Raw genomic sequence first — 25,066 nt, 5'->3', positions numbered from 1 at the left:
AAGAAGAAGAAGAAGAAGAAGCCGCTGCGCGCGTGTGATAATTTCCCTCCAAAAACAATAATTTTGACCCTCAGGTACGATAATTCAACATTTCCCACCTGGCAACACTGATACTGCCTTCTGTTTGAGACACAGCATACAAGTCAGTGTGGTACAGTGACGCATCTGAAGCAATGGCTGTTCAAGCAGGACATGGTGACAGGCAGCTCTATGATGCCGTCGGGGCAGGAGACCTGGACACACTGAGGAGCCTGCTGCAGGAAGACCACTTCAGAAGGCAGATCAATGAGCCGGGTCTTTATTGGTGGGGGACCCCTCTGGTGCACGCAGCCTGGAGGGGTCATGCTGCCTGTGTGGACTACCTGATCACACAGGGAGCACAGGTAGACCTAGCTGATGAGTATAACTGGACGCCTCTCTACTGTGCTGTGCTCTGCGGTCACCTGGACTGTGTCCGGATCCTCCTGGAAGCCGGGGCCGACCCTAACAGAAGCATACACGGCTCACGCACCCCTCTCTACATCAGTGCTGTATACAACCTCCTGGACTGCTTCCACCTGCTGCTTCAGGCTGCTGGCGTTCTGACCCGTGACGTGGCTTCTCGCCTGCTGGAGGTGGTGCTGAATAACAGGTGCAACACGGTCTTCGTCCAGCTGCTGCTGGACCACGGCGCTGACCCGGCCCTGGTGACCACAGAGCAGGCACAGCTGGAGGAGAGGGCGGATCCTGAGGCTCTCAGGGTCTTTCTGGAGGCCAAGAGATCTCCTCGCAGTCTGGCCCACGTGTGTCGGATCCAGATCCGCCAAGTTCTGGGCACACATCGCCTGAACCAAGTCCACTCCCTACCACTAACACAAGTGATGAAGGACTTTGTGCTCCACCAAAACTGACTTGAAGGACTGTCAGTTTATTTATTCTCATTTCCTAGATTTAGTTCTTCAGTGACTGTGTTTCAAACAAATCCAGGACCAGAGATTATATACCATCAGCATACACCACCTGTAGACAATCCTACTACTTGGAGAGCGTTAATTGTAGTGTGTCCGTGCTCGGTTCATCGTCTCCAGAGTCGCCACCCCAGAAATTCTGTTTATCTTAATATGACGTGAGGTTCAGTTAGCTTTGCACAGAAACAGCCGGGAGAAATACTTTTTACTTTTGTACTTGATTACATTTCAGAGCCTGTATTTTCTTTTTTACTTTGACTTGATTAAACAAGTTGAATCAGTACTTCTACTTTTACCAGAGTCTTTATTTAGACAAGTAACTGTACTTAAGTAAAGAATATGTGTACCTTTCCCATCTCTGCTCCCAGCTGAATAAATTAACTTTTCGTCTCAAATATAATATCCGATGAGTACCATGACGGCTGTGTCGGGGAGCAGGTGAATGAAAGATCCAGACAGCTGAGGAGCTCACAGAAGGGAATAAGCAGGTATTGAGCCCACGGATATCTTGTCTTGTAAAATGTCTGTCACCGAGTAACACCAGTGTTGTCACGGTAACACCAGTGCTGTCACGGTAACACCAGTGTTGTCACGGTAACACCAGTGTTGTCACGGGTTTATTAAACCGGTGCGAACACGTCAACACTGCGGCGCTGTCTAAAATAACACTTTCCACGCATCTAAGCAGAGGTGTTTAGATCCAAATGGCTTAAGAACGAACATCAGTACATTCAATCAGGTGTGTCCAAAAACTTTGTGTATACAGAAGGGCTGTCCCAAACGATTATTTTCTTATCGATTAATCTAACGATTATTTTTTCGATTAGTCGATTTTTTATTTTTATTATATAACAATAAATTTACCCAAAACAAATAAATAACCAAAAACTTCTCAATTTCAGTATTTTATTTAACCATCTCATTCTCTTTAACAGTCCAACATAAAATCTAAATAAAATTAAAGCAAGAGCTTGTCCTCAAATAAAATGAATATAGTGCAATTCAAAATAAAATAGTAGAATAAAAAAAATTCAAGTCACTTTCAGGAGGAATACCAAAAACCTTGTGCAATGTCAACTGAGTTTATCAGCAGTCCAACATAAAATCATCATCTTACAGTACAATGGTGTGCAAAATTGATCATCATGATTCATAGAATATTTTTCATCTATTTTTAATTCTTCTGTTGACAAACATGCCCCATTTAAGAGACAGCGAGTCAAAAATAGATCCAACCCATGGTTTTCCCGGGAATTAAACAGTTTGATTCTAAAAAGGAATAAAGCATGGGTTTCGGCAAGATCTTCCGGGTGTGCTGTGGATTGGCAAACTTTCAGATGTCTTAGAAACAAATGCACTTTCATGGTGAAAAAGGCTAAAGCTACATTCTACCTAAATAATCTGTCTAATTGTGGAAACAATTCAGCAAAATTCTGGAAACTGATTAAATCTCTTAAAGGCAGTGTGTCTGCCACACTCCCGCAGCAGATCATCCTGGACTCTGGCCCTTTAAGTGATGGGAGGGACATCTGTAATGCTTTTAATCATCACTTTATTGAGTCAGGCTCTCTATTTGAAAAATTGTTTGGGGCAACTGATTCACAACTACCTCTGGATGGCTGTCCCACTGAAAGAAATGTGGTGCCCCTGGCTTCTCCTCTTATAAGTGCCTCTTCCTTTACTATCAGACAATTTACTTTTCATGAAGTTTTAGATGCGTTGTGCTTTGCTAAATGTATGAAAAGCTCTACAGGTGCAGATCAGCTACATCCATTTCTGTTGAAGCTTTCTGCCCCTCTTATAGCAGAGCCTTTAACACATATTTTTAATTTGACTATCACTTCTGGCTTGATTCCCAAAATCTGGAAATCAGCCCTGGTCACTCCTTTGCATAAAGGGGGCGATATAAATGATTTAAATAACTACAGGCCCATTTCTAAGCTTTCTTGCCTGGCCAAGGTATTGGATTTTCTTATAAATGCTCAGCTTCGAGAGTTTTTGACAACAAATGTTATTTTAAACCCTTATCAGTCTGGTTTCAGAGCTGGTCACAGCACCATCACAGCTGCCAGTCTTGTTGTAAATGATGTCACCAGGGGCGGTTTTAGCATCAGAGCTTTGGGTGGGCTCAGCCCACCCAAAGGTCATGGACCACTGAACCCCTAGGGGGGTCCGGGGGCATGCCCCCCCGGAAGAAAATTTTGTACAGTTTCAAGTAAAAATGGATCAAACTGGCGCACTTTGAGATCAAAATTAAGAGACTAGATCTATGAAGAACTACACACATCAATATCTTCTTTACCGTTCTGTGGTTTTACAGCGATGAAAAAATAATTGTTTCCCTATATATACTATATATATTCTGCATACAGGTTACTATATGGTAGAATTATGCTTGCATAAATAATACCAAAATCACTTCAGGGGAGTTTCAAGTAAAGTAACATTTTGCTTTGTAGGCAAAACAAAAGTCAAATTAAATCAAAAGGGAATTTCCTAACTTATTGGCTGGAATAATATTCCGACAAGATAATAATATACTGTAAGCACTAAAGCAGGAGTTTCGATTCTGAAGGGCTTAATTTCATTCAGATATCAAGGGACCCGTTTGAAAATATGTTTGTCACGTCCCTTATGTTTCTCAAAAAACATCGCATCCATTTACACCCGCTTTACTGCGAGCTAGCATGACATGGCTGGCTGGTGCCATGGTAGCCTACCTACCTTCCTCCAGTCCACCTGTTTGTCTGGCAGGCACAGCGACAAGTTATTTTGTTTAGCCTACGAAACAACGTTATGCACTAATTTGCATATTAATATGCGCTAATTAAGTAACTACTAACGACTCTGACTGCTCAATGCTCACCTCACAGTTTCATTGATCATGAGTGGGGAGAACGATTGTGTGGTCTGTGGAGGACCACTTCACTGCTGTACTGTGTGTGTGACCTGTGTGAAGTGATGTGGGATTAGGCAGATAGATGGAGGAGGGAGCGCCTGCGCAGCCGCGGTTCTAGAAACTTTTTGGGTGGGCTGAACCCCCCTAAATTTTTGTCTCAGCCCACCCTAAGAACATAGAGGGGGGGGGGGGGGGGGAAACACGCACACAGCGCATTGAGTGTGGTCAGAAACTGCTACTAATGACCACCATGGATTAAAAAAAAAAAAAAAAAAAAAAGGTTTTTTTGCCTCTATTTTTTTGGGTGGGCTGAGACTATTTTTGGGTGGGCTAAAGCCCACCCAAAAAAGGCCTAGAACCGCCCCTGGATGTCACCTCTGCCATTGATAGAAAGAAACACTGTGCAGCTCTGTTTATTGACCTGTCAAAGGCTTTTGACACTGTAAACCATCACTTACTCCTGGCTAGACTGTCCTCATTACAGTTCGATGAAACAGCCTGTAACTGGTTTCGGGATTACCTCTCTGGGAGAACTCAATGTATAGAAGCCAAGGGCTTGCAGTCTAGTCTTCTGGAGATAAAAAATGGTGTGCCGCAGGGCTCTATTTTAGGGCCAACATTTTTTGCGTTATATATTAATTACATTGGTGCCTCTATAAATAACTGTCAATTGCACTATTATGCAGACGATACTATTCTGTATGCCTGTGCATCTTCTGCTGAACAGGCTGTGAAAAATCTTCAAGTCGCATTTGATTGTATTCAGAAATCCCTCTTTGATCTCAGACTAGTGCTAAATGAATCTAAAACAAAGTTTATGCTATTCTCACATGCTAGAAACCAAGACATGTCACTAAATATCTGCTCCCTTAATGGAGCAAAGATTGAGCGCGTGGCCACTTATAAATATTTAGGCATCTGGCTAGATGAAAAGCTTTCATTTCAAACTCACATTTCTGAGATCAAAAAGAAATTTAGGACTAGACTGGGATCCCTCTACAGAAATAGATCATGCTTCTCTTTTGAAAATAGAAAGACTATTGTTCAGTCTACCCTCATTTCAGTTCTGGATTATGGCGAAATACTATATATGCATGCAGCCCCATCCGCATTAAAATCACTTGATGCCTGCTATCACAGTGCCTTAAGGTTTATAACTGGGGATAAATTCAGAACACATCATTGTTTACTGTATCAGAAATTAGGATGGCCCTCGCTGAGTGTTAGAAGGGAACACCACTGCCTCCTCTTTGTTTATAAGGCATTACTCAATAAGTTACCCACTTATCTTACATCTCTTCTAAAACTCAAAGCACTCTCACATAGAACACGTGCACAGGAATACCTAACCCTTAAAACCCCCCGCATTAATACTGAACTTGGGAAATTAGCTTTTAGTTTTTATGCGCCAGACAAGTGGAACAGGTTGCAGAAATCACTGAAACTAGATCAACTGGTTTCACTTAATCAGTTTAAACTTTTATTGGAGGATACAGTATCAGTTGAGTGTTCCTGTTTTTAGTATCTGAAATGCTGTTCTGTATTATTTATTCTGTATTATTCGTTCTGTATTATTCGTACTGTATTGGCTTTGTGTCTTTTGATACTTGGTGTTGATTGTGATGTTTTTGTGTATTTGTATTATGTCAGGGCGTCATTGTAAAAGAGGGCTTGCGCTCTCAACTGACCTTTCCTGAATAAATAAAGGTAAATGAATGAATGAATGAAATCACTGTATGTATGAACCCTTTCCCTAAACTGAGGAGGATCACTATTTTTACAGGACATGGATTTATTTCATCACTGGAGTAATGTGGAGCTAACAGTCACAGACTGTAACAATGGTCTGTAACGTTAGTTTTGATCTTACATGGCCGTGAACGCAAACAGAAGAATGTAAACAGCCGAATAGCACTGTTGAATGATGCACGCAGTAAATTAACGTGAGCAGCGACATACTAACAATGGTCTGTACTCTGTAACGTTAGTTTAATCAATTGTCTACATGTTAGCCGTGAAAGCAAATGGAAATATGTACGTTAACGTTAAACGGCCGAATAACACCGTTAAATGGTGTATGTTATGTTCGCTGCGGTGCAGAAATTACTTTCAACATGACGTGATAGGCTGTATTCAGAGTACGTTATAACGTTATAAATATAGTCACAACGTTAACAACTAACCAATGCTGGGGGTCCGTATGGAAAGTGGAAATCGAAATGGTTAAAAGATTAATCAATTTGGTCATTCAGTGGCATTTTACTGCCATGTAAAGTAACGACAAGTAACAGTTAGCCGCTAACATTAGCCACACAATTTTTCTTTTGTGACGATTTTGACGCGTCGGCGTCGAGGCACGTAGCGTGCGTTGACGTAATTACGTAGTCGACGTCATCGATTACAGTACGTCGACTCGCGGGGACAGCCCTAGTATACAGTGCGTGTATCTGGTAGTGTGTGCATTGAAACATCTCGTTTAAGATTCTGTCGGGGCCCCAACTACAAAACAGAAGTGAAACAGAAGTCCAAAAGCACAAACACACACACACACACACACACACACACACACACGCACGCACGCAAGCCAAGCACACGCACACATGCATTCCATTCAGAGTCAGCTTTTGTGAGTGGCTCAGTAATGACCGCCGGTTGTCTCCATGCAAAGGTGCAGCGGAAAACCACTTTGAATACGTGGGAACAACAGACAAAAAGCTTGTGGAAGGGACAAAGAGAGACTATTCCCACAAGAGAGAGGTTAAAATGTCCTTTTTTTTTGTCGGCATGTTTGACTGCAACCTTGCCAAGCGCGCGCTCTCTCTGTCTCTCTCTCTCTCTCTCTCTCTGTCATTGTCTCTCTCTCTCTCTCTCTCTGTCTCTCTCTCTTTCTCTGTCATTGTCTCTCTCTCTCCCTCTGTCATTCTCTCTCTCTTTCTCTGTCTTTCTCTCTCTCTTTCTCTCTGTCTCTTTCTCTCTCTCTAGGGCGATGCTAAGCGGCATTTCGAACTCGACTGTCAGACAGAAGGAGAAGAGGGAGAAGTGCTGAGGGAGGCAAAAAAACGAGGCAAATCTTCTCTCTCTCTCTCTCTCTCTCTGTCTCTCTCTCTCTCTGTCTCTCTCTGTCTCTCTGTCTCTCTCTCTCTCGCTCTTTTTCTGGGGTAAAACTGGTCAGGTGCCAACATCAATGTACTTTACTGTATGGCTGGGCGGGCACGGAGAGAGAGCGTGGGGCAGCCATGCGTGGCGTAATGTCACTCTGTCCTTGCCCCCATTCTTTACCCCACTGGGCTAACGATGATGATGATGATGATGACAATGAGGAGGAGAGAGAGAGAGAGAGAGAGAGAGAGAGAGAGAGAGAGAGAGAGAGAGAGAGAGAGCGTTTGGCTCGGATGAGTACGGTGTATACAGTGCGTGTGTGAATGTATGAGTGGCTGAATGGGAGGTGTTAGCAGCTTAAAAATAGCTTTGCTGTCCAGAACCAAGAAATGAACTTGGCTTCCAGTGAGTGTGAGTGTGTGGGGGGCTGTGGGTGTGTCAGGAGGGGGTGTGGGTGTGTCAGGAGGGGCTGTGGGTGTGTCAGGAGGGGCTGTGGGTGTGTCAGGAGGGGCTGTGGGTGTGTCAGGAGGGGCTGTGGGTGTGTCAGGAGGGGGTGTGGGTGTGTCAGGAGGGGGTGTGGGTGTGTCAGGAGGGGGTGTGGGTGTGTCAGGAGGGGGTGTGGGTGTGTCAGGAGGGGGTGTGGAGGGGGTGTGGGTGTGTCAGGAGGGGGTGTGGGTGTGTCAGGAGGGGGTGTGGGTGTGTCAGGAGGGGGTGTGGGTGTGTCAGGAGGGGGTGTGGGTGTGTCAGGAGGGGCTGTGGGTGTGTCAGGAGGGGGTGTGGGTGTGTCAGGAGGGGGTGTGGGTGTGTCAGGAGGGGCTGTGGGTGTGTCAGGAGGGGGTGTGGGTGTGTCAGGAGGGGGTGTGGGTGTGTCAGGAGGGGGTGTGGGTGTGTCAGGAGGGGGTGTGGGGCTGTAGGTGTGACAGGAGGGGCTGTGGGTGTGTCAGGAGGGGGTGTGGGTGTGTCAGGAGGGGGTGTGGGGCTGTAGGTGTGACAGGAGGGGGTGTGGGCGGGGTGAGAGGGAAGTCTGAACATAGTGTCGTTTTGTGTAGGCGTGTTTGTCTGCATGTGGTAAAGGTCATGTGGCAGGCGTGTGTGTGTGTGTGCGCGCTTGTGTGTGTGTGCACGCTTGTGTGTGTGTGTGTGTGTACACGCTTGTGTGTGTGTGTGCATGCGTGCGTTTGTGCGTGCGTGTGTGTGTGTGGCATCTCCCACTAACCTTGTCATTGTTGTAGTAAGCCAGACTCTCGCCATCAAACCTCACCCAGCGCCTCTGGAAAACGCAATTTCTGAAAAGACAAGAGAGGGGGGAGGGGGAGGGGGGGGATGAAAACATTGAAATATCTCCACTCACTTCTCATAATGTTGACATATTCTCGGCCCATCTGACTCATTCAATCCATTTCTCACTCGTTTTCTCCCAAATTGTACCCGCTGCTGTCCCGGTCGTTGCTCCACCCCCGCTGCCGATCTGGGTAGAGCCGTAGACTAGCACATGCTCCCTCCGGTACATGTTGTGCAGTCGCCGGCCGCTTTTTTTTCACCTGACAGCGAGGGAGATTCACGGGCCAGGGTCACGCTATTCCCCCCAGTTCCCCTCCCCGCAAACAGGTGCACCCCCCCCGGACCGACCAGAGGAGGCACTACTGCAGCGACCAGGGCACATAGCTCACCGGCTTCCCACCCGCAGACACGGCCAATTAGTGTCCGGTAGGAATGTCTGACCGAGCCCCATTCAATCAAGATGACTCCGTTTTGGACGTTATACTTTGCTATGCTGAAAGATGATGGCCACACACAGAGAGGGCTATCAACAGTGTTCCAAGATGGCCGGGTATCGAGAGCCAATCGCTACGCTCGGAACAGGTACTGGTATTTCATGGAGACTGAGAGAGAGAGCGCTACTGATTCATTCACGTCAAGAGTTGTATCAACACCTGCCAATTAGCATAATGAAAACAAATGGCCACTTTCAGCGTGAATATTCAACAGCCCAAGGGCAGTTTGCCAAACCTATGCAAATCAGCTGGTGATGTGGAGTCTAAAAAGAAAGGAAATGATTGATAGCTCTATAGCTCTCTGAGCTAAGGGTGAAACCCGCAGCTCTGCCAGGCTACCGGATCTCAAACGCACACGCGCGCACGTCGTCTCCTACTCACCTTATTATTTGCCTGTATAAGGACTAGGGATGTCCGATATTATCGGCCTACCGATATTATCGGCCGATATTAGCATAAAAAATCGATATCGGAAAATATCGGTATCGGTTTTCATGCCGACATTTTTTTTTTTTTTTGAAATACAGGGGGAGTCTCACTGAGAGCAATGCTCTCTTTTTCAGGAGTGCCCTGTTCACATTCACACACACATTCATACCTGGAAGCTGACCAGTACAACCACAGTCTGATCTGTTGGCCACTGAGCAGCTCCACTGGAGCGGTTGGGGTTAAGGGCCTTGCTCAAGGGCACCTCAGTGGTGGTAATGAGGGAGGGGCAAGCGCTGCCTTTTCACTTTCCCCACCCAGATTTATCCTGCCGGTCCCGGGGATTGAACCGACGACCTTCTGGTCACAAGCTCGCTTCTCTAACACTTACAACTTTAACACAACATGCATATTATATATTAAACTCTTCAGCTACATTAAGCTACATTATGTAACTTGTTACGTGAAATTTTGGTGGAAAAAAAGCCCGCTTATATCGGTATCGGTTGATATCGGTTGATATCGGTATCGGAAATTAAGAGTTGGACATTATCGGATATCGGATATCGGTAAAAAAGCCAATATCGAACATCCCTAATAAGGACGCTTCCGCATCACGTCATTTCGTAATCGTCTTTCCGTTTTATACCCAGGAAGTAGATGAACGTCTACCCTCCGCAATCATTTTTTGACTTGCCAAAAAGCTGTTTTCAAGGACACAAAAACAAAAAACTGTTTTAAAATTTTTATATTTTTTCGGATGAGAACGTAACATTCCAAATATGTGACCCAGTTTATCAGAGTAACGCCTATTTGGAAATATATAAGGAGCAGCGAGATCTGAGAGCGCTGGCTGTGTGACCGGTGGGACTAGCTAGTAGTCGGTCAGCCCCTGCTGTACTGGCAGTGAGAAAACACTGTCGACGTGCTTTTGTAACTAACGTTAAATGCCGACCGGGTAACAGCCGTCGGCTCTTCGCAGCAGTTAACGCTATGAACATGTAACTGAAGTTGGCCGCAGTGTAGTTGCTGAATGTTGCCCAACTTCATTCATAGTGACGTTTTGTTTTGAAATTGGCCGCCAACTAGCGCTGAACCGGAATGAACAAATACAATTGCACCTAACGCGGAAGAGAGAAAAAGTGGGCGTGGTGAATAAGGCTTTCCTTTGCTACGGCTGCACTGACACCGTGCATAATGGGGAGGTTCTGATCCAGGCTTCTACATCCAGTAGCCCGTGTCAGTTCATCAGAATCATCAAAGATAGTAGACGGACGCAAATGAGGCGAGTAAAAGGCAGGAAATGAGGGCGGTTTGAATCAAACGGGCCAGGAAGTCTGTGGTCGCCAACAGTTACACGCAGGCACTCGGAGCTCTACAGCTGAACTAGTGTCCTCTAGAGAGAGAGTGGCGTCAGCGGAGGACCAAAATGCGAGACTCATTAGCCAATGAACAGCCAGGAATGGGTCTCGCGCTACTTTTGAATGCTAAAATAAAGCTGATAATGTACAATTTGATTCAAGGGGGAGGAAACCCTTTCAGAGTACAACACAAACTGTCAATTTTGCTGCAACTCGACAGTGCTGCTTAATCCAGGACCTTACTTCCTGGAACTCTTGAGAGTAAAAAACTGGTCCATTGGAGTGAATGGAGATGTCGGGACTCTTCTATCTAGACGGCTGTGAGCTGAACTATTTAAATGTAGCTCAACTTGCATAAAGTTCAGGCAATATTTATAACCTACCAAACATGAATCCCTATAGGCAATGTGGAGCCGCAGCAACACAGATTGTCTTCTACTGCGGAGGATTCTGTAGACGTGTAGATAAGTGGATCATTTTTCTTTATTTTTTATTTTTTGCTCTTTTCCACATTCTAGAATAACAGCAAAGGCAGCCAAACTGTGAAATAACAAACACAGATGGAATTAAAAAGTGATCAGAAATGCATTACACAAATCAAAAACGATCTTAGATTTGAGATTCTTTAAAGTAGCCGCCCTTTGCATTGATGGAAAGACTTTCATACAACTTAACCGTTTCTATTCTATTCAGAATTCTATTTCTATTTTCTACTCAGACATTCCAAGCATTTAAACAGAAGCCTTTAGATCCAAATGGCTTTAAGGTCATGAAAAACACCGTACATTCAATCAGGTGTGTCCAAACGTTTGACTGTTCTCATTGGTCAGTTTGAGTAGTGACCTACCCTTGAGGAGACAGCTTGTCCAGCCAACCAGATTTGAGTAGCTGGTTTTTCGGCGCTCCGTAGAAGCACGCATACGGGGAAATGTCAGGGGAGGTCAGCGCGCTCGTGACGGCGCCCCCCAGAGCGTCGGCGGCCTCCGTAGAGTAGAGGTCACACACCACCATCTTCAGAGACCCGTCCCGAGAGGCGGGGCCGGAGGCCGCCGCGCCGAACGCCAGAGGTGCGAACGTCACCGTTTTCACCGGGTTCCGATTGTCCTCCTGCAAAATGGTGGTGCAGTCTTCCACTGTCGAGTAATCGTCTTCGTAGGCTTCGGGGACGGCTGGCGCTTTTGTCTTGGATTCATCCGGTCCCTTCGCTGACTCTTTGTGTTTAGCCTTTTTTCTGTATGGGGACAGGTGACACTATCGTAATTATTTGTTATGTGACAGTATGTTCATCTATCAATCTCACAACCAATCAAATCAAATTATAAATGACTATCCAATAACGCATAGCATTTCATGAGACACAAGCTGCAAAAAAGGCCTTAAAGCAGGACTAAACCCCCCAGATTTCTTGCAAAACTGTATTCTACTTGATTTGAAAACTCTGCAGGCAAGATGGTCGCCTATACCTCCCTTTTTTAGCTGGCAGAATTCCTCCCCCATAAACTAACATAACTTGGCCAATAAGTATGTAACATACAAAATAAAACAACCCGTAATATCTTCATTTGATGTCGAATGCAGAGGACATGTAACTGTTTAGTTAAACTTGCATTCCAGGAATATTGCTCTAAAGATAATGTTAGTGGCTCGAGACTGTTTCGTCCTGAAACCCACTCACTTTGCACCAGACACAATCGATTTGGGGGTGGAACACGCCAGGATTGGCCAACGCCAACGCCAGTGCCCAGAACGGTCAAATCAAATCATCGACTTAGACGCTATCACCCGCCTCCCAGTTTTTTTTGTGTATCCGAGATAGATATCATAGAAAACGTTATGAATATAGCCACGTTATAAACTACAAACTAATGCTGGTGATCCGTATGGAAACAGTGTTACTCGAAATGGTTAAAAGTTCTATCAATTTGGTCATTCAGTGGCGTTTTACTGCCATGTAACATAACTAACTACCGGCTAATATTAGCCACAGTAGGCATTACCCATGGATGCATTGCTCTTAACTCATTGAGTGCCAAGGACGGACATGTTCGTCAATTGCGTTTTTTGACGGTGGGGCGTCGATCAAAGCCTTCTGCCTCTGATGTACAAATATTATAGCTATTGGATGTGTCTAACCTATTTTACAGAACCCTTAGGTGGCGACAGTGCTCTCCACATAACAGAAAGGCAAGGAAAAAACAAAGAAGAAGTCGTTATGGAAACGGAAATCGCATCGCATCCGTATGCATCGATATGCTGAAGCACGTTACTGCAGCTGTGCCTGCAGCAGCCAATCTGCTCCCACAATTGAGCCGGACAGCACATCCGCACATCCACACCGTGGAGTTGCTATTATTCTCAACTGGAAGCATCGTTGCCAGTGACAAACACACGCGGAACGCTGTAAAAAAGCAGGATGTCGATGTCCCTTCACTGTGCGCACAGCAAACTCAGCAGAGAGCCACCACAGACAGGAGGAGGAGTGTGCAGTTGAGGCGAGGCGGGGCGGGGCGGGGCGGGGGGCGGGGGGGGGGGGCACGCAGAGCAGCGCGCAACACCCAGACAGACCCAGGCAGCAGGACAGGATTGACAAACGCAAGCCAGAATATCCGATGCCCACCAGCAGCAAATCAAGACCAGCAAGAAGCTGCAACCAGCAGCGCACGCAGGGGCCAGCGCTGCTGGTTGTAGCTAAAAAATATTATTCTGCCAAACAGAATTCCCTGGCCTTCACTGTTTTATTGAAGGAAATTATTTTTGAGGTGTGACTACATTAGAAAAGATTAGCTTCAGAGTCAGTGATGTGCTTGAAATGTTTAATTTCACAAAAGGCCAATTATCTCAGCTTCTAGAAAAAAATTGCTGTTTTTGGATGAACCAAGCTATCTTCTCCGGCTCATAACTAAAGAACGGAAAATGGGATCAATAAACTTTTTTTTGCAGACGATAGAATAGAGTCTCATCGTTCTTTGTGCGTGTTCAGTGTTTACATAGTAATATCACACAATATTCTGTGGGCCTCGAGAAATCACTGAAAACGCTCTGAAACTCTGGCACTGGGAGCATCCGTTCTCCAAAAGTGGCTGGCACTCAATGAGTTAAAGGGCTCGCGCCGCGTGAACTACAGTAATCACATGGGGGGAGGATTTTTTTTTTCACATGAGTGGGGCACGCGCTATCCCCACCGTGACGTCACGATGTACCAAATCTCCCATTCATTTGAGGGCACAAAAAAAAGCAGGTTTGAACCCATAGAGGGAACTTATGCTGCTGAAAATGATACAAATGGTACAATGGTAACAGTTTGGTCTCAAATGTGGAAATTTTGACCAGAATTCTTCACACACCACCCCCAAAGTCATATAATATTGGTTAAAAGCTGAAAAAAAGTGTTTTGGGGTTTAGTCCTGCTTTAAAAAAGAATTGACTTATGCAATGTCAAGGAGCTGCTTTATAGACAATTAAAGAGCAATCACTTTTTGAATTGATTGAGCTATCAACAATAATTCATATATATGTCTTGTAGAATCTAGATAGAAAGAAAATCATCCTGAACACCGTCAGTCACATCCTCCATTTTATCTTTACTAGGCATCAGTTCCTAGGCTCACCCGCTGCGCGGGCTCGCTGGCGAGGCCACGCCCGCCCTGCAGCTCGCCGAGCTCGGCTGCTGCGTGACCTCGCCTGCCCTATTGCCGCGCGCGGGTGTGTGTGTTGCTCACAAAATGTTAGTGCCCTTAAGTTTACATGCGTGCGGGTGTGTGTGCCCCTTACGTTTACATCCATCAGTCTTATGACACAATGCTGATGAGGTCACTGATGACATCATCACTGATGTCACAATGCACAATTGCTCAAGTGACATCACTGATGACATCACTTATGACATCATCAGTGATTTATGACATCACTGATGACATCATCAGTGAGACAAAAACTGAAACAGAGAGACAACAGAGAAACATTGTCCACATTGTCAAATTTATATATGGATGGATGGATAGATGATTCTCAATGAGGGTGAATAGCTGTATTGTGTTTTATTGCAAAGCAAACATTATTAGGATGTCATGTACTGTAGGAACAAATTTCAAACCTAAAAGCTCATTCACACTTAGGCCATGTTCAGACTAGGAGGCCAAATCTGATTTGTGAAGATTAGTGACCTATTAATGACTTTATCCAGATTGGTTTTATGAGTCTGGACGCTTCAAGTCTGATTTGTGTCACTTGTCCCAAACCACATATGGAGGTAGTTTCCAATCTGCTTTCGACTGATGTGACGTCAGTGCAGATGTGCAGATCCACCAAATCTGATTTGAACGTCACTCGCAACTCATCATCAAATGCTTCTGTGCAGGAAAACCACGTCACCAACGTACGTATTTACTGATGCCTACGTCGTTACCATAGCAACCCATGCAGATAGGCTGTTTAGCTCAGATTTGTGGCAGTGCGGACACACTCCCAAATCAGATTTGGGAAACCAATCAAGATAATGATGATTAATGACTTTATCAGCAAATCAGATTTGCCTGTAATGTGAACATGGCCTAAGATCTATTACTATAAAGATAACTGTGGTATAACTATAAACATAGAATGGCTGTGTTCACATAACAACTATATCAAGTATTTTATCACGTTTTTTTTAGCGAGGGGTTCTTATCTGGAGGAAACCCCAGGCACGGGGAGAACATGCAAACTCCACACAGAAAGGCCCTTTATGTCCTGCAGACACTGAGGACATGGGGATGAGGACACACCCTCAGCGCCCACAGCGTCCCAGGTGGGGATCGAACCCAGGACCTTCTTGCTGTGAGGCGACACCGTGCCCCCACTATGTCAAAGTTAGTTGTAGTGTGAATACAGCCATTTTATAATAACAATACATGGGACTTATATAGTGCTTTTCAAGGACTCAAAGACGCTTATTTTATGTACTTATAACGATGTATTTACTCAAATTATACTCAATGTTATCTTTATAGTTATTGTGCGTGTGGGCCTTAGTGTGAATGGGCCCTTTAATCCATTGATACCTGATGCAGCGTTTGTGTGTGTATCCCTTTAAGACCGCGAACCGCGTCACACACACAAATGAGGGATATACATGCAAATGCTGCATCAGGTATCAATGGGTTAAGACTTCTTCTGTGACGCTGTGACTCAAGGTCTTTGATGGGTTGCACCCAGATGTGAAGTCTGCGTCTTTTGTGTTGAGCAGTCTACATTGTTTCAGAATTGACAGGTCTTGCGCCATCCGTTACAGCAGCCAAAAGAATGTCCTAACACAGTTATGTTCTCTACGCTGTCTTCTATGTGTGATACACTGAGGCGAGTTCAACCACAGCGACTTCATCACTGGTTCCACCTTCCTCTTTTCGGAATGTGTGAACTGCTATTTATAGCTGTAGCAGGTGGGGGGGCGACGCACGGCGCAGAAAACAGAGAAGTGTCACACATGTAGTACACGCACACAACATGTACCATACATCTGCACACACACACACACACACACACACACACACGCACGCACAACATATACCATACCTCTGCACACACACACACACACACACACACACACACACACACACACACACACACACACACGCACAACATATACCATACCTCTGCACACACACACACACACACACACACACACACACACACACGCACAACATATACCATACCTCTGCACACACACACACACACACACACACACGCACGCACAACATATACCATAACTCTGCACACACACACACACACACACACACACACACACACACGCACAACATATACCATACCTCTGCACACACACACACACACACACACACACACACACACACACACACGCGCACAACATATACCATACCTCTGCCACACACACACACACGCACAACATACCATACCTCTGCACACACACACACACACACACACACACACACACACACACACACACACACACACACACACACACAACATATACCATACCTCTGCACGCACACACACACACACACACACACACACACACACACACACACACACACACACACACACACACAACATATACCATACCTCTGCACACACACACACACACACACAACATACACCATACCTCTGCTTCTTCTGCTTCAGCTTGTCTTTAACACCTTTCTTTAAGGATCCGTCTTTAGCTGGTGGGCCCTATAGAGACCAAAAGAGATGTAGCATCAGAGAGTGTCCATCTTTCACTCAGACACACTGTTATTATTATCGTGTTAGTGGGGCTAGCTAGGTTAGCTTAGTGGCTAAGGTGACATTCCCATTAACCCAGAGGTTTTCAAAGTGGGAGGCGGCGGGCCTCGATCCCCAGGGGTAAACTCCCGAGCAGTTTCAGGGGAGGCTCAGTCAATCCAAGTGAGACAATATGACATTAGTTATTAAAAGGAGATCACCAAAATGAGTGTGATTTGGTTAAAGAGAGATTTCAGACATGTAGCAGTTTTGGGGGGAATTTGACACTTTTCTCCACTTCCCCAGAGTCAGAACCTAACAAACGCCAATTCAGACAGACCTTTTTTTTATGTACAGTATCTGGTGTAGTCTGAAGTATGTCAGACAGCAAATATCAGACCATTGTGGAGTGTCTATATGGGGATCAAATATAATCATGATCCCATATGGGGGGGGGGGGGGGGGGGGGGGGGCTCCTTTTTCCAATGCTTTGTCTGGGTGGGGGGTTGGGGGGGAGGCCCACAGTCTCAGACTTTGAAAACCCCCTGCATTAGGCTCAGGGGCCACACTGAAAGGAGGAGCACGCCCTCCGCTCTTTGCTCTGCGCTCGCGGTGGCGACAGAGCAGCAGCAGCAGCAGCGCGAGGCGGGTAAGTTTCAGTGTGGAGACTGTGGCTGAAACAAGTGTTGAAGATGTGAGACGTGTCAGTTCCGCATGGACGAGCGGCTGTCTCACCGCAGTGCTTTCGGGGCTGTTGTTGTACAGGAAGGTTTCTCCGTAGGGAACGATAGGAGTCAAGGTCCTCTGAAGTTTGGCTGGAAAGGACACGGAGAGGAGAGAAAAACAAAGCACAAGCGTTTGTTTGGGTCACGCCATTGAAATGGTAGCAGAGCACACAGTGCGGAGGCCTAAACACACGGGCGCATGAAAGCAAGCAGCGTCAAAGGATGGTTCCAGTTCCAATCTAAATCACTCAGATGCTAGTATATAATAGACGCTTTTAATTTGACAACATAAACATTCAAAATGGCCCCTAGCTTACTTCCTGTTGCAATGTTTGCTAATACAATAGCTGGCAGGAAATAAGCTAGGGTTCAAACTGTTCCCATAGCAACCAAATTCCATGAAAACCGTCTATAGAGACACTGCGGAGCACGTCATCATTAAGAAACCACACCCCCCCCCCCCCCCCCCCCCCCCCCCCCCAATCCTGGCGTTCTCCTATGTCGCGTGTGGGGGCACACAAAGATCATATATACGGAAGATGAACACTCTAACTTACTTCACTGACAGCTAGATCCACATTTTTCTTCTAGCTAATTCTCAATGGCTTCCTTGTTTTGCTCGGGAGTAGAATTTTTTTTTTAATCTGCGATTTTTTACATTTGCTGTCTGCGCAGCCCCGCCACACAACAGATTTTAGCTATGTTTAATTCAAGGAAAATGACGCTGGTGTATGGGAGTGAATGGAGCGCTTTCCCCCGTGATGGGCGTGGCCTATTCCATGCAGTGTCTCTATAAGTGCTCTTTGATGAAGCCAAGTCATTGATCTAAAAAAAATTGTTTGCCAACCCTTGATACAATACAAGCAGTAAACCAATTAAATTCTGTTGTAGCACGCCTATCTCTCTGCCTCTGCCCCCTACTTCCCCAACTGGGAGTATATATATACTCTCTCAGACAGTGCCCCGTGCCAAGGCCATTTCTCTGACTGGGCCTGGCCGCCTGTAGGGACCGCGGCCGGCCGGCCGGCGGGCCCCGGGCCGAGGCAGCAGAGAGAGAGTGTTGAGACTGGGCCCAGACACTATTAAGTCTGGACACCGGGGGGCCACCCTGCGTGGGCCACTGCCTGTCACCGTGAAAAATGACACTGCCCCTCTCCTGAGGACTGTGAGGGCCAGAAGACACAGCCACAGGGCCCGGACACACACGCGCACACACGCACACGCGCGCGCACACACACACACGCACACGCACGCGCACACGCACGCGCACACGCACACACACACACAGGGTGGAGAAATAAGACTCGCACACAGACCGTGGCGTGCATAGATCGTGGCACTTAACGATGAAAACACATCGAGATGCACAAAGGCGCCTGGAGACACGTCTAACGAGGTATACTGTAGATAAATGCACGATAAACAAACACTCGAGTACAGTGTACTCGAGTGTTTGTTTATCGTGCATTTATCTACAGTATACCTATGTCTACTGTACACACATGTCTGTGTGTACTCAGTACACACAGACACAGACAATCCAGGCCGTGACAGAGCGGGGTCAGAGGTCATGCACAGGGCCTGGTAGGCTTTATGAAGGGCTCCGTTTACATGACGACAGCATGGCTTCCACTGTATGGCAGCAGGCCTCTCTGTGGACAAGCTCGCTGGGCAGACAGTGAGCGTCGTTTATCATCATCTACGGGTCTCGACCTCGGGGCCAGCTCGCGCCTCCCTCAGGGGCCCGCCGGGCGCTTCTGCTCCATACTGCCCCCCTCTGGTTCCATCTGTCTGGCTCTGGCTCCATCTTCTGCCTCTGTATCTGCTCCTAACCACACTCTCGTCTCAAGTCTCTCAAGTCTGGGGGAGCTACGCTGATGTAGCCGACAACTAGGGATGGGCATCGAATTTCGAATTTTCGAATAATCGTTGTTATTATCAAGGTCGACTTTTATTATTGAAAGTCGAAATTCGAAAAAAAAAAAAAAAAAATTGTGAGTGACATGTTGCATTGCCTCCCCTGATTCTAAGTATAGTCGAATCGCTTGGTTTGAGCAAGTAAAACAATTTTTATAAGCATTTTAAGCAAGGTTTATGGAAAAATGAATGGCGGATGAAATCCCATGAAGAGGGAGAGGGGGTGACTTTGGCACTCAGACCTGAGCCTACTAAATATTTAATGAACCACTCATGATTGTCAAAACTGTTTTTTATTTTCGAAAATGTCAATGTCATGTAACATGTTCTTTACTTCAGTGGTGCAATGCTTGTTTGAGCTAAAAATCCACAGCAGAAGCTTTTTCTATTAATTAATAAAGCCTTAGGGCCTGTGTCCACCTAGCGTATTTTTCCGACGTTAAATGCTGGGAGTGCGCTGGGGAATGCTGATCCCAGCGCACAATATACAAGGAAGCAGTCTGCAAGTAACGTTAGTTCAGCTTGATAGCTGACAGCTAGCATGCTAACAACACAGGTAGGCTACGCTATTAAAAGCAGTAAGCACAACACTCACCAGAAATATTAAGTGTCTAGCCGATCTGCTCCCACAATTGAGCCGTTCTGTCTCTGTTGCGATAGTTTTTCCATATGATTAGTTACCAGAAAAGGAGCAGCCGACACCAGCGTCTTTCTGAAAGTTAAAATATTTTCAGCTGGAAGCGCTGGGAGCGGGCGCACAAAAACGCCGAAAAAAGACGCTGGGAGCTGTGCACTTTCTCTAGACGTCCGTGTGCGCTCGCATACGCTCTCACCCCATTGGAAACAACTGAAAAAAGACGCTGGACCTGAGGAAAAGACGCTAGGTGGACACAGGCCCTTAGACTTAGAATCAGGGGAGACAATGCAACATTTTACTCACACAAAAAAAATAAAAAAATAAATGACAATTTTTATTTTATTTTCGAATTTCAATTAAAAGTCGACTTTGGCCAGCGACTTTCGAATAGTGTTTTTTCTAGAAATGCCCATCCCTACCGACAACATGGCCAACAAAACGTAACAAAACAAAACGTAACAAAACGTGCACACCCGTTTTGTTCTGATCGAAGCTTCCGCCTTTTCCTTTCTTCAGTTGATGAAGTCAGGCAGTCACGTTAATGTCTCATCTGTGTCACTCTCACCACAGAGCTCAGAGCAGTGGTTCTCAACGTGAGGTGGTCCGGGGGGACATCCAGGGGTCTGTGAGGGCGTTCCAGCAGGTGGTCCGGGGGACATCCAGGGGTCTGTGAGGGCGTTCCAGCAGGTGGTCCGGGGGACATCCAGGGGTCTGTGAGGGCGTTCCAGCAGGTGGTCCGGGGGACATCCAGGGGTCTGTGAGGGCGTTCCAGCAGGTGGTCCGGGGGACATCCAGGGGTCTGTGAGGGCGTTCCAGCAGGTCCCCCAGCAAATTGATGAATAGTTCAATTGTTTCATCTCATTTCAAATGAACACGATTAGATAATGTCGAAAGAGAGGTTCTCAAATGTTTTTCAGCCAAGGACCCCTTACAAAGATAGAAAATATACCGGGGACCCCCTGATTCTGATTTGTGATTTTGGGCTAAGCTTAATTGTTTCCACGGTGACGTGATTGACTTTTAAATTGATAGGTTTGTTAGATTAGAATGTAATCCATGAACCATTTTTTTATTTCCCTGAAGTTATTATACGGTAGCCTCAAGCTAATACCTTCAAAGATATTCAAAACTTAGCAGAGACAAACGCAACGACTCCTTTACTATCCAAATAAAGTACTGCTGGGAAAGAATTCATTTAAAATATGAATATAATATGCTATACTATGAAATATAATATACTGCAAACACAGCTTTAAAAAGGATTCATAAATTATGGGCAAAAGGAATATTGCAGGATACTTGGAATATTGTTGAACTGTCCGGTATGTCATTACTATGTTGGCTCTAGGTTACTGCAGAGTAAATCTCTTATGTACTGTACTGTACATATGGGATATAACACTATACTGTATATACAGTATGTACATAGATGATGATGTATAGTCTGTATGTCCTGCATTAAATGTTGAGTCACAATGTCAGCGAGACAAATTCCTATACATTTAAACTTATATTTATACTTGGTGAATAAAATGATTCTGATTAAACAGGACAGTGTATACTGTCTGATTTCCGCTTAATTACATGTATTCCACTGTCCGATCAAATGATTGATTGATTGATCGATCGATTGATTTCACTTTAAATGCCTGACGAAACTGTCCTCCGGGTGCGACGGTGATTTTTAAACAGGCTGTTTCCAGCGGTGGATCAGACTCGTCTGCGATGAAACGTTTCAAATATGCGTTGGGTGAAATGCTACGTTAAATCCCTTTAGCTACGAGCAGACCCCGGCTGTGAAGGCAGAACCAGCTTGCTCTTGGCTCCCTCACTTCCCCCCCTCCCTCTTTGTCTCAGTCTGCTCTGCATCCGTCTCCTCTTCCGTTCAAAACACACTTTCCTCTCCTGCTTTTCTTCCCTTCAGAGAGTTGGAAAACAAGGAACACCGAGAGGCCGGTACCGGTACTGCAGCAACGCTCCACGGAAAAAGGAGTGATAATAAGCCGGGGGAAAAAAAGAGAAAAGTCAGAGGAGATCAAGTGCCGAGAATGGACAGAAATCCGTTCACGCACAAAATTGAAGAGCGAATAAATCGATGTCACTCTGTGGGGCAAATACAGTCCCACGTCGGAGACGGACATGTTCGCGATTCTCAAACACACATTTATGCGCACTATCATCACTACCTGGCCCGAGCATCTTTGACAGACAGAAACCTGTTATATATTCCTAAGAGAACCTCGCGTCCCCCCCCCCCCGCGCACAGAGAGAGAATGGCACATGCCTTGTCAAACAAGACATAAGGGTCAACCGAAGTCCAATGCACACAGCAGCAGGGGGGGATGCAAAGCGTATTTGTATTGCGCGCCCTACAAGACTGTGTGCTGTTAGCAAAGTTAAACAACTTCTACAAAACTTTGGAGAGCCGGGCGGCAGGAAGACGCGAGACGCGCGCTCCAAACAGGGCGAGACACGCGCTCCAAACAGGGCGACGCTTTTTTCCCCCCGCCCGACGAAAGCCCCCGCCGAACGCCCCCCCCCCCCCCCCAACCCCACACACCCCGCCCGCACCTGCTCTCCGCCTCGCCTCTCTCCTCCTTTCATCCGGGCAAACAACAGCACCGCTGACTCCGATGCCAAATGAAATATTCATGGCGGAGATGAAGCGCCATGCAGCTGAAGAGACTGTGTGTACCTTTCTGTGTGCCGTTTGCACCGGTGGGACCTTGGGAGCCGGGTAGGTGTTCGGGGCTGGTTGTTTGCGCTGGCGGTGCGCTCCTGAGGAGGAAGAGAAATAAGCAGATAAAAAAAAAAACACAGCGCCGCCGCCGCAGCACGTGGCGGGAAACGGGTAGCGCGCCGTGTACATGTGAGTGCGTGTGTGTGTGTGTGTGTGTGTGCGTGTACATGAGAGTGCGTGCGTGTGTGTGTGTGTGTGTGTGTGTGTGTGTGTGTGTGTGTGAGTGCGTGGATGTGTGTGTGCGTGTACATGTGAGTGCGTGCGTGTGTGTGTGTGTGTGTGTGTGTGTGTGTGTGTGTGTGTGAGTGCGTGGATGTGTGTGTGCGTGTACATGTGAGTGCGTGGATGTGGGGAAAGTTAGTTTCCGCAGTTCAAAAGTGCAGCGACGTTACATGGGTTATTGTGGAATAGAGAATTCAATGCGATAAGTTGGAGGCCTCAGGCCCCTCGGCCAACGCGATTCCGAATGCTAAGAGAGCAAATATGAAAGTTATTCCTTTCTGCCCTGGCAGTGTCAAACACAATTTATCAGGGTGCATTCCACTTCTCTATTCAGACATGCCTCCTCTATTTGTCCTCGAGAGCTTTGAGTAAACACTGAAACATTTGAGCAGATATATTCCACCGTCTCCAAGTGAGAACTCACCTGTCCTGAGGTGGCGCTGTGGCCTGACTTGAAGTGAGAACTCACCTGTCCTGAGGTGGCGCTGTGGCCTGACTTGGGATCTCGGGCACGGGCCGGTGCCTCAGTCGGTAGGAGCGCGTGGGCCGCGGACCCCTGGGACCCTTAACGCTGGGCTCTCTCTCATAGATGCTATTTTCCACCATCTCACCCAGAAAAACCCCCGGGTCATCGGCCCGGGGCGGGTGGGACACTTCAGCCGGACACGGGACGGAGTCGGCGCTGGAGAGGGAAGGGTCTTCCGAGGAAACGTCCCAGTCGGAGGGCATCTCAGACGGGGAGGAAACGGAGAGCGAGTCGCTGCTGCTGCTGCTGGTGGTGGTGGAGACGGAGGCGGAGGAGCAGGGCCGGATGTTGGCGGGGTCGCGCGGGGCCGGCCGGGGCGGGCTGAGGCCCCTGGCCTCCGACGCAAGTCCTGCTCCCAGTCCTGCTCGTGGAGGCAACGACTGACTCCCCTCCAAAGCATACGCCCCGCTCTCCTTTGGCTGAGGGTCCTCGCTTGACGTCGCCCTGTTTCTGTCCTTTAAGAAGACATGTCTCGGGCGCGGCACGGGCGCCCTCCGGCCACGCCTCTCCTCTCCCTCTCCCTCGCCGTCCTCCCCGCTCTCTCGCTCCATCCCCAGTGCCTCCAGGCTGCGGAGGATGCGTCGCCGGTGGCCCGTGGGAAACACCCGGAGCTGCAGGAGCCGCTCCTCAGTGAGGTCCTTGCAGTCTTCCAGAGCTTGGTAGCCCGCCTGCTCGAAGCACAGGACATACTGGGCCAGGTGCAGGTCGCTCAGCCAGTCGGAGATCTCCTCGCTGGGCTCTGGAGGCTCCAACATGGTGCTGGAGACCCAACGCTGAGGGAACCTCAGGGAGAAGCTGATGGAGGTGCTACCTCAGGGAGAAGCTGATGGAGCTGCTACCTCAGGGAGAAGCTGATGGAGGTGCTACCTCAGGGAGAAGCTGATGGAGCTGCTACCTCAGGGAGAAGCTGATGGAGCTGCTACCTCAGGGAGAAGCTGATGGAGCTGCTACCTCAGGGAGAAGCTGATGGAGGTGCTACCTCAGGGAGAAGCTGATGGAGGTGCTACCTCAGGGAGAAGCTGATGGAGCTGCTACCTCAGGGAGAAGCTGATGGACGTGACCAATACCAACATTGGAGGAAGGAGCAGGTCAGCTGTGAGCTGCAGATACACAAAGAGAGATCAAAGTAAAACATGATATGTGAAGGAAAATGAAGGCTGTACAGTACATGCTTCCAAACTGAATTAAAAAAATGAAAGAAATTACTCTTGTTTCTTTGGACGAATGTGCAAACACTCTTGTATCATAGGCAGGTGTAGAATGTCCATGAAGGTTAAACAGGAATTAAACATCTTTAAATTCAGTTTAAACTGTAAATAATATGTATATATTGTTAAAAATTGGCCAAACTGGACCTTGATTTTGAGTTAGAGTGACATTTAAAAGTTTAAAAAATGTGGGGTTTCATTTTTCATTTCATTTTAAACATACATTGATGTCATTATCATTTGCCATTGATTGCAGAAATATGCAAGGATACAATGTACTTGTATCACTATCAAAGTGAGGGAACTATAGTATACAAAAATATTAGTATTTCTAATTCAACTTTGAATCTAGTTTTTTCAGTAGTTCATCA

The 25,066-nt window shown here is 46.7% G+C and overlaps 1 protein-coding gene across 1 annotated transcript in view; it reads right to left on the bottom strand.

The window, feature by feature from the left end:
- arap2 (ArfGAP with RhoGAP domain, ankyrin repeat and PH domain 2) overlaps positions 1–24,242 on the bottom strand; it is a gene marked incomplete at both ends in the record, with an annotated part of 247,365 nt that extends 223,123 nt beyond the window's left edge. Inside the window, 6 exons of the mRNA XM_083640202.1 lie at positions 8,162–8,231; positions 11,355–11,738; positions 16,623–16,690; positions 17,456–17,535; positions 22,695–22,777; positions 23,431–24,242. Of these exons, the coding sequence (XP_083496328.1) occupies positions 8,162–8,231; positions 11,355–11,738; positions 16,623–16,690; positions 17,456–17,535; positions 22,695–22,777; positions 23,431–24,242 (1,497 nt within the window). The remainder of the gene's footprint in view (positions 1–8,161; positions 8,232–11,354; positions 11,739–16,622; positions 16,691–17,455; positions 17,536–22,694; positions 22,778–23,430) is intronic.
- Between the last annotated feature and the right edge of the window lie 824 nt (positions 24,243–25,066).

This window comes from Poromitra crassiceps (genome assembly GCF_964638095.1).
Source record: "Poromitra crassiceps genome assembly, chromosome: 7".
Lineage (NCBI taxonomy): Eukaryota > Metazoa > Chordata > Actinopteri > Beryciformes > Melamphaidae > Poromitra > Poromitra crassiceps.
Note: the sequence above shows the minus strand (reverse complement) of the source record. Positions and strands in the feature narration are given on the sequence as shown.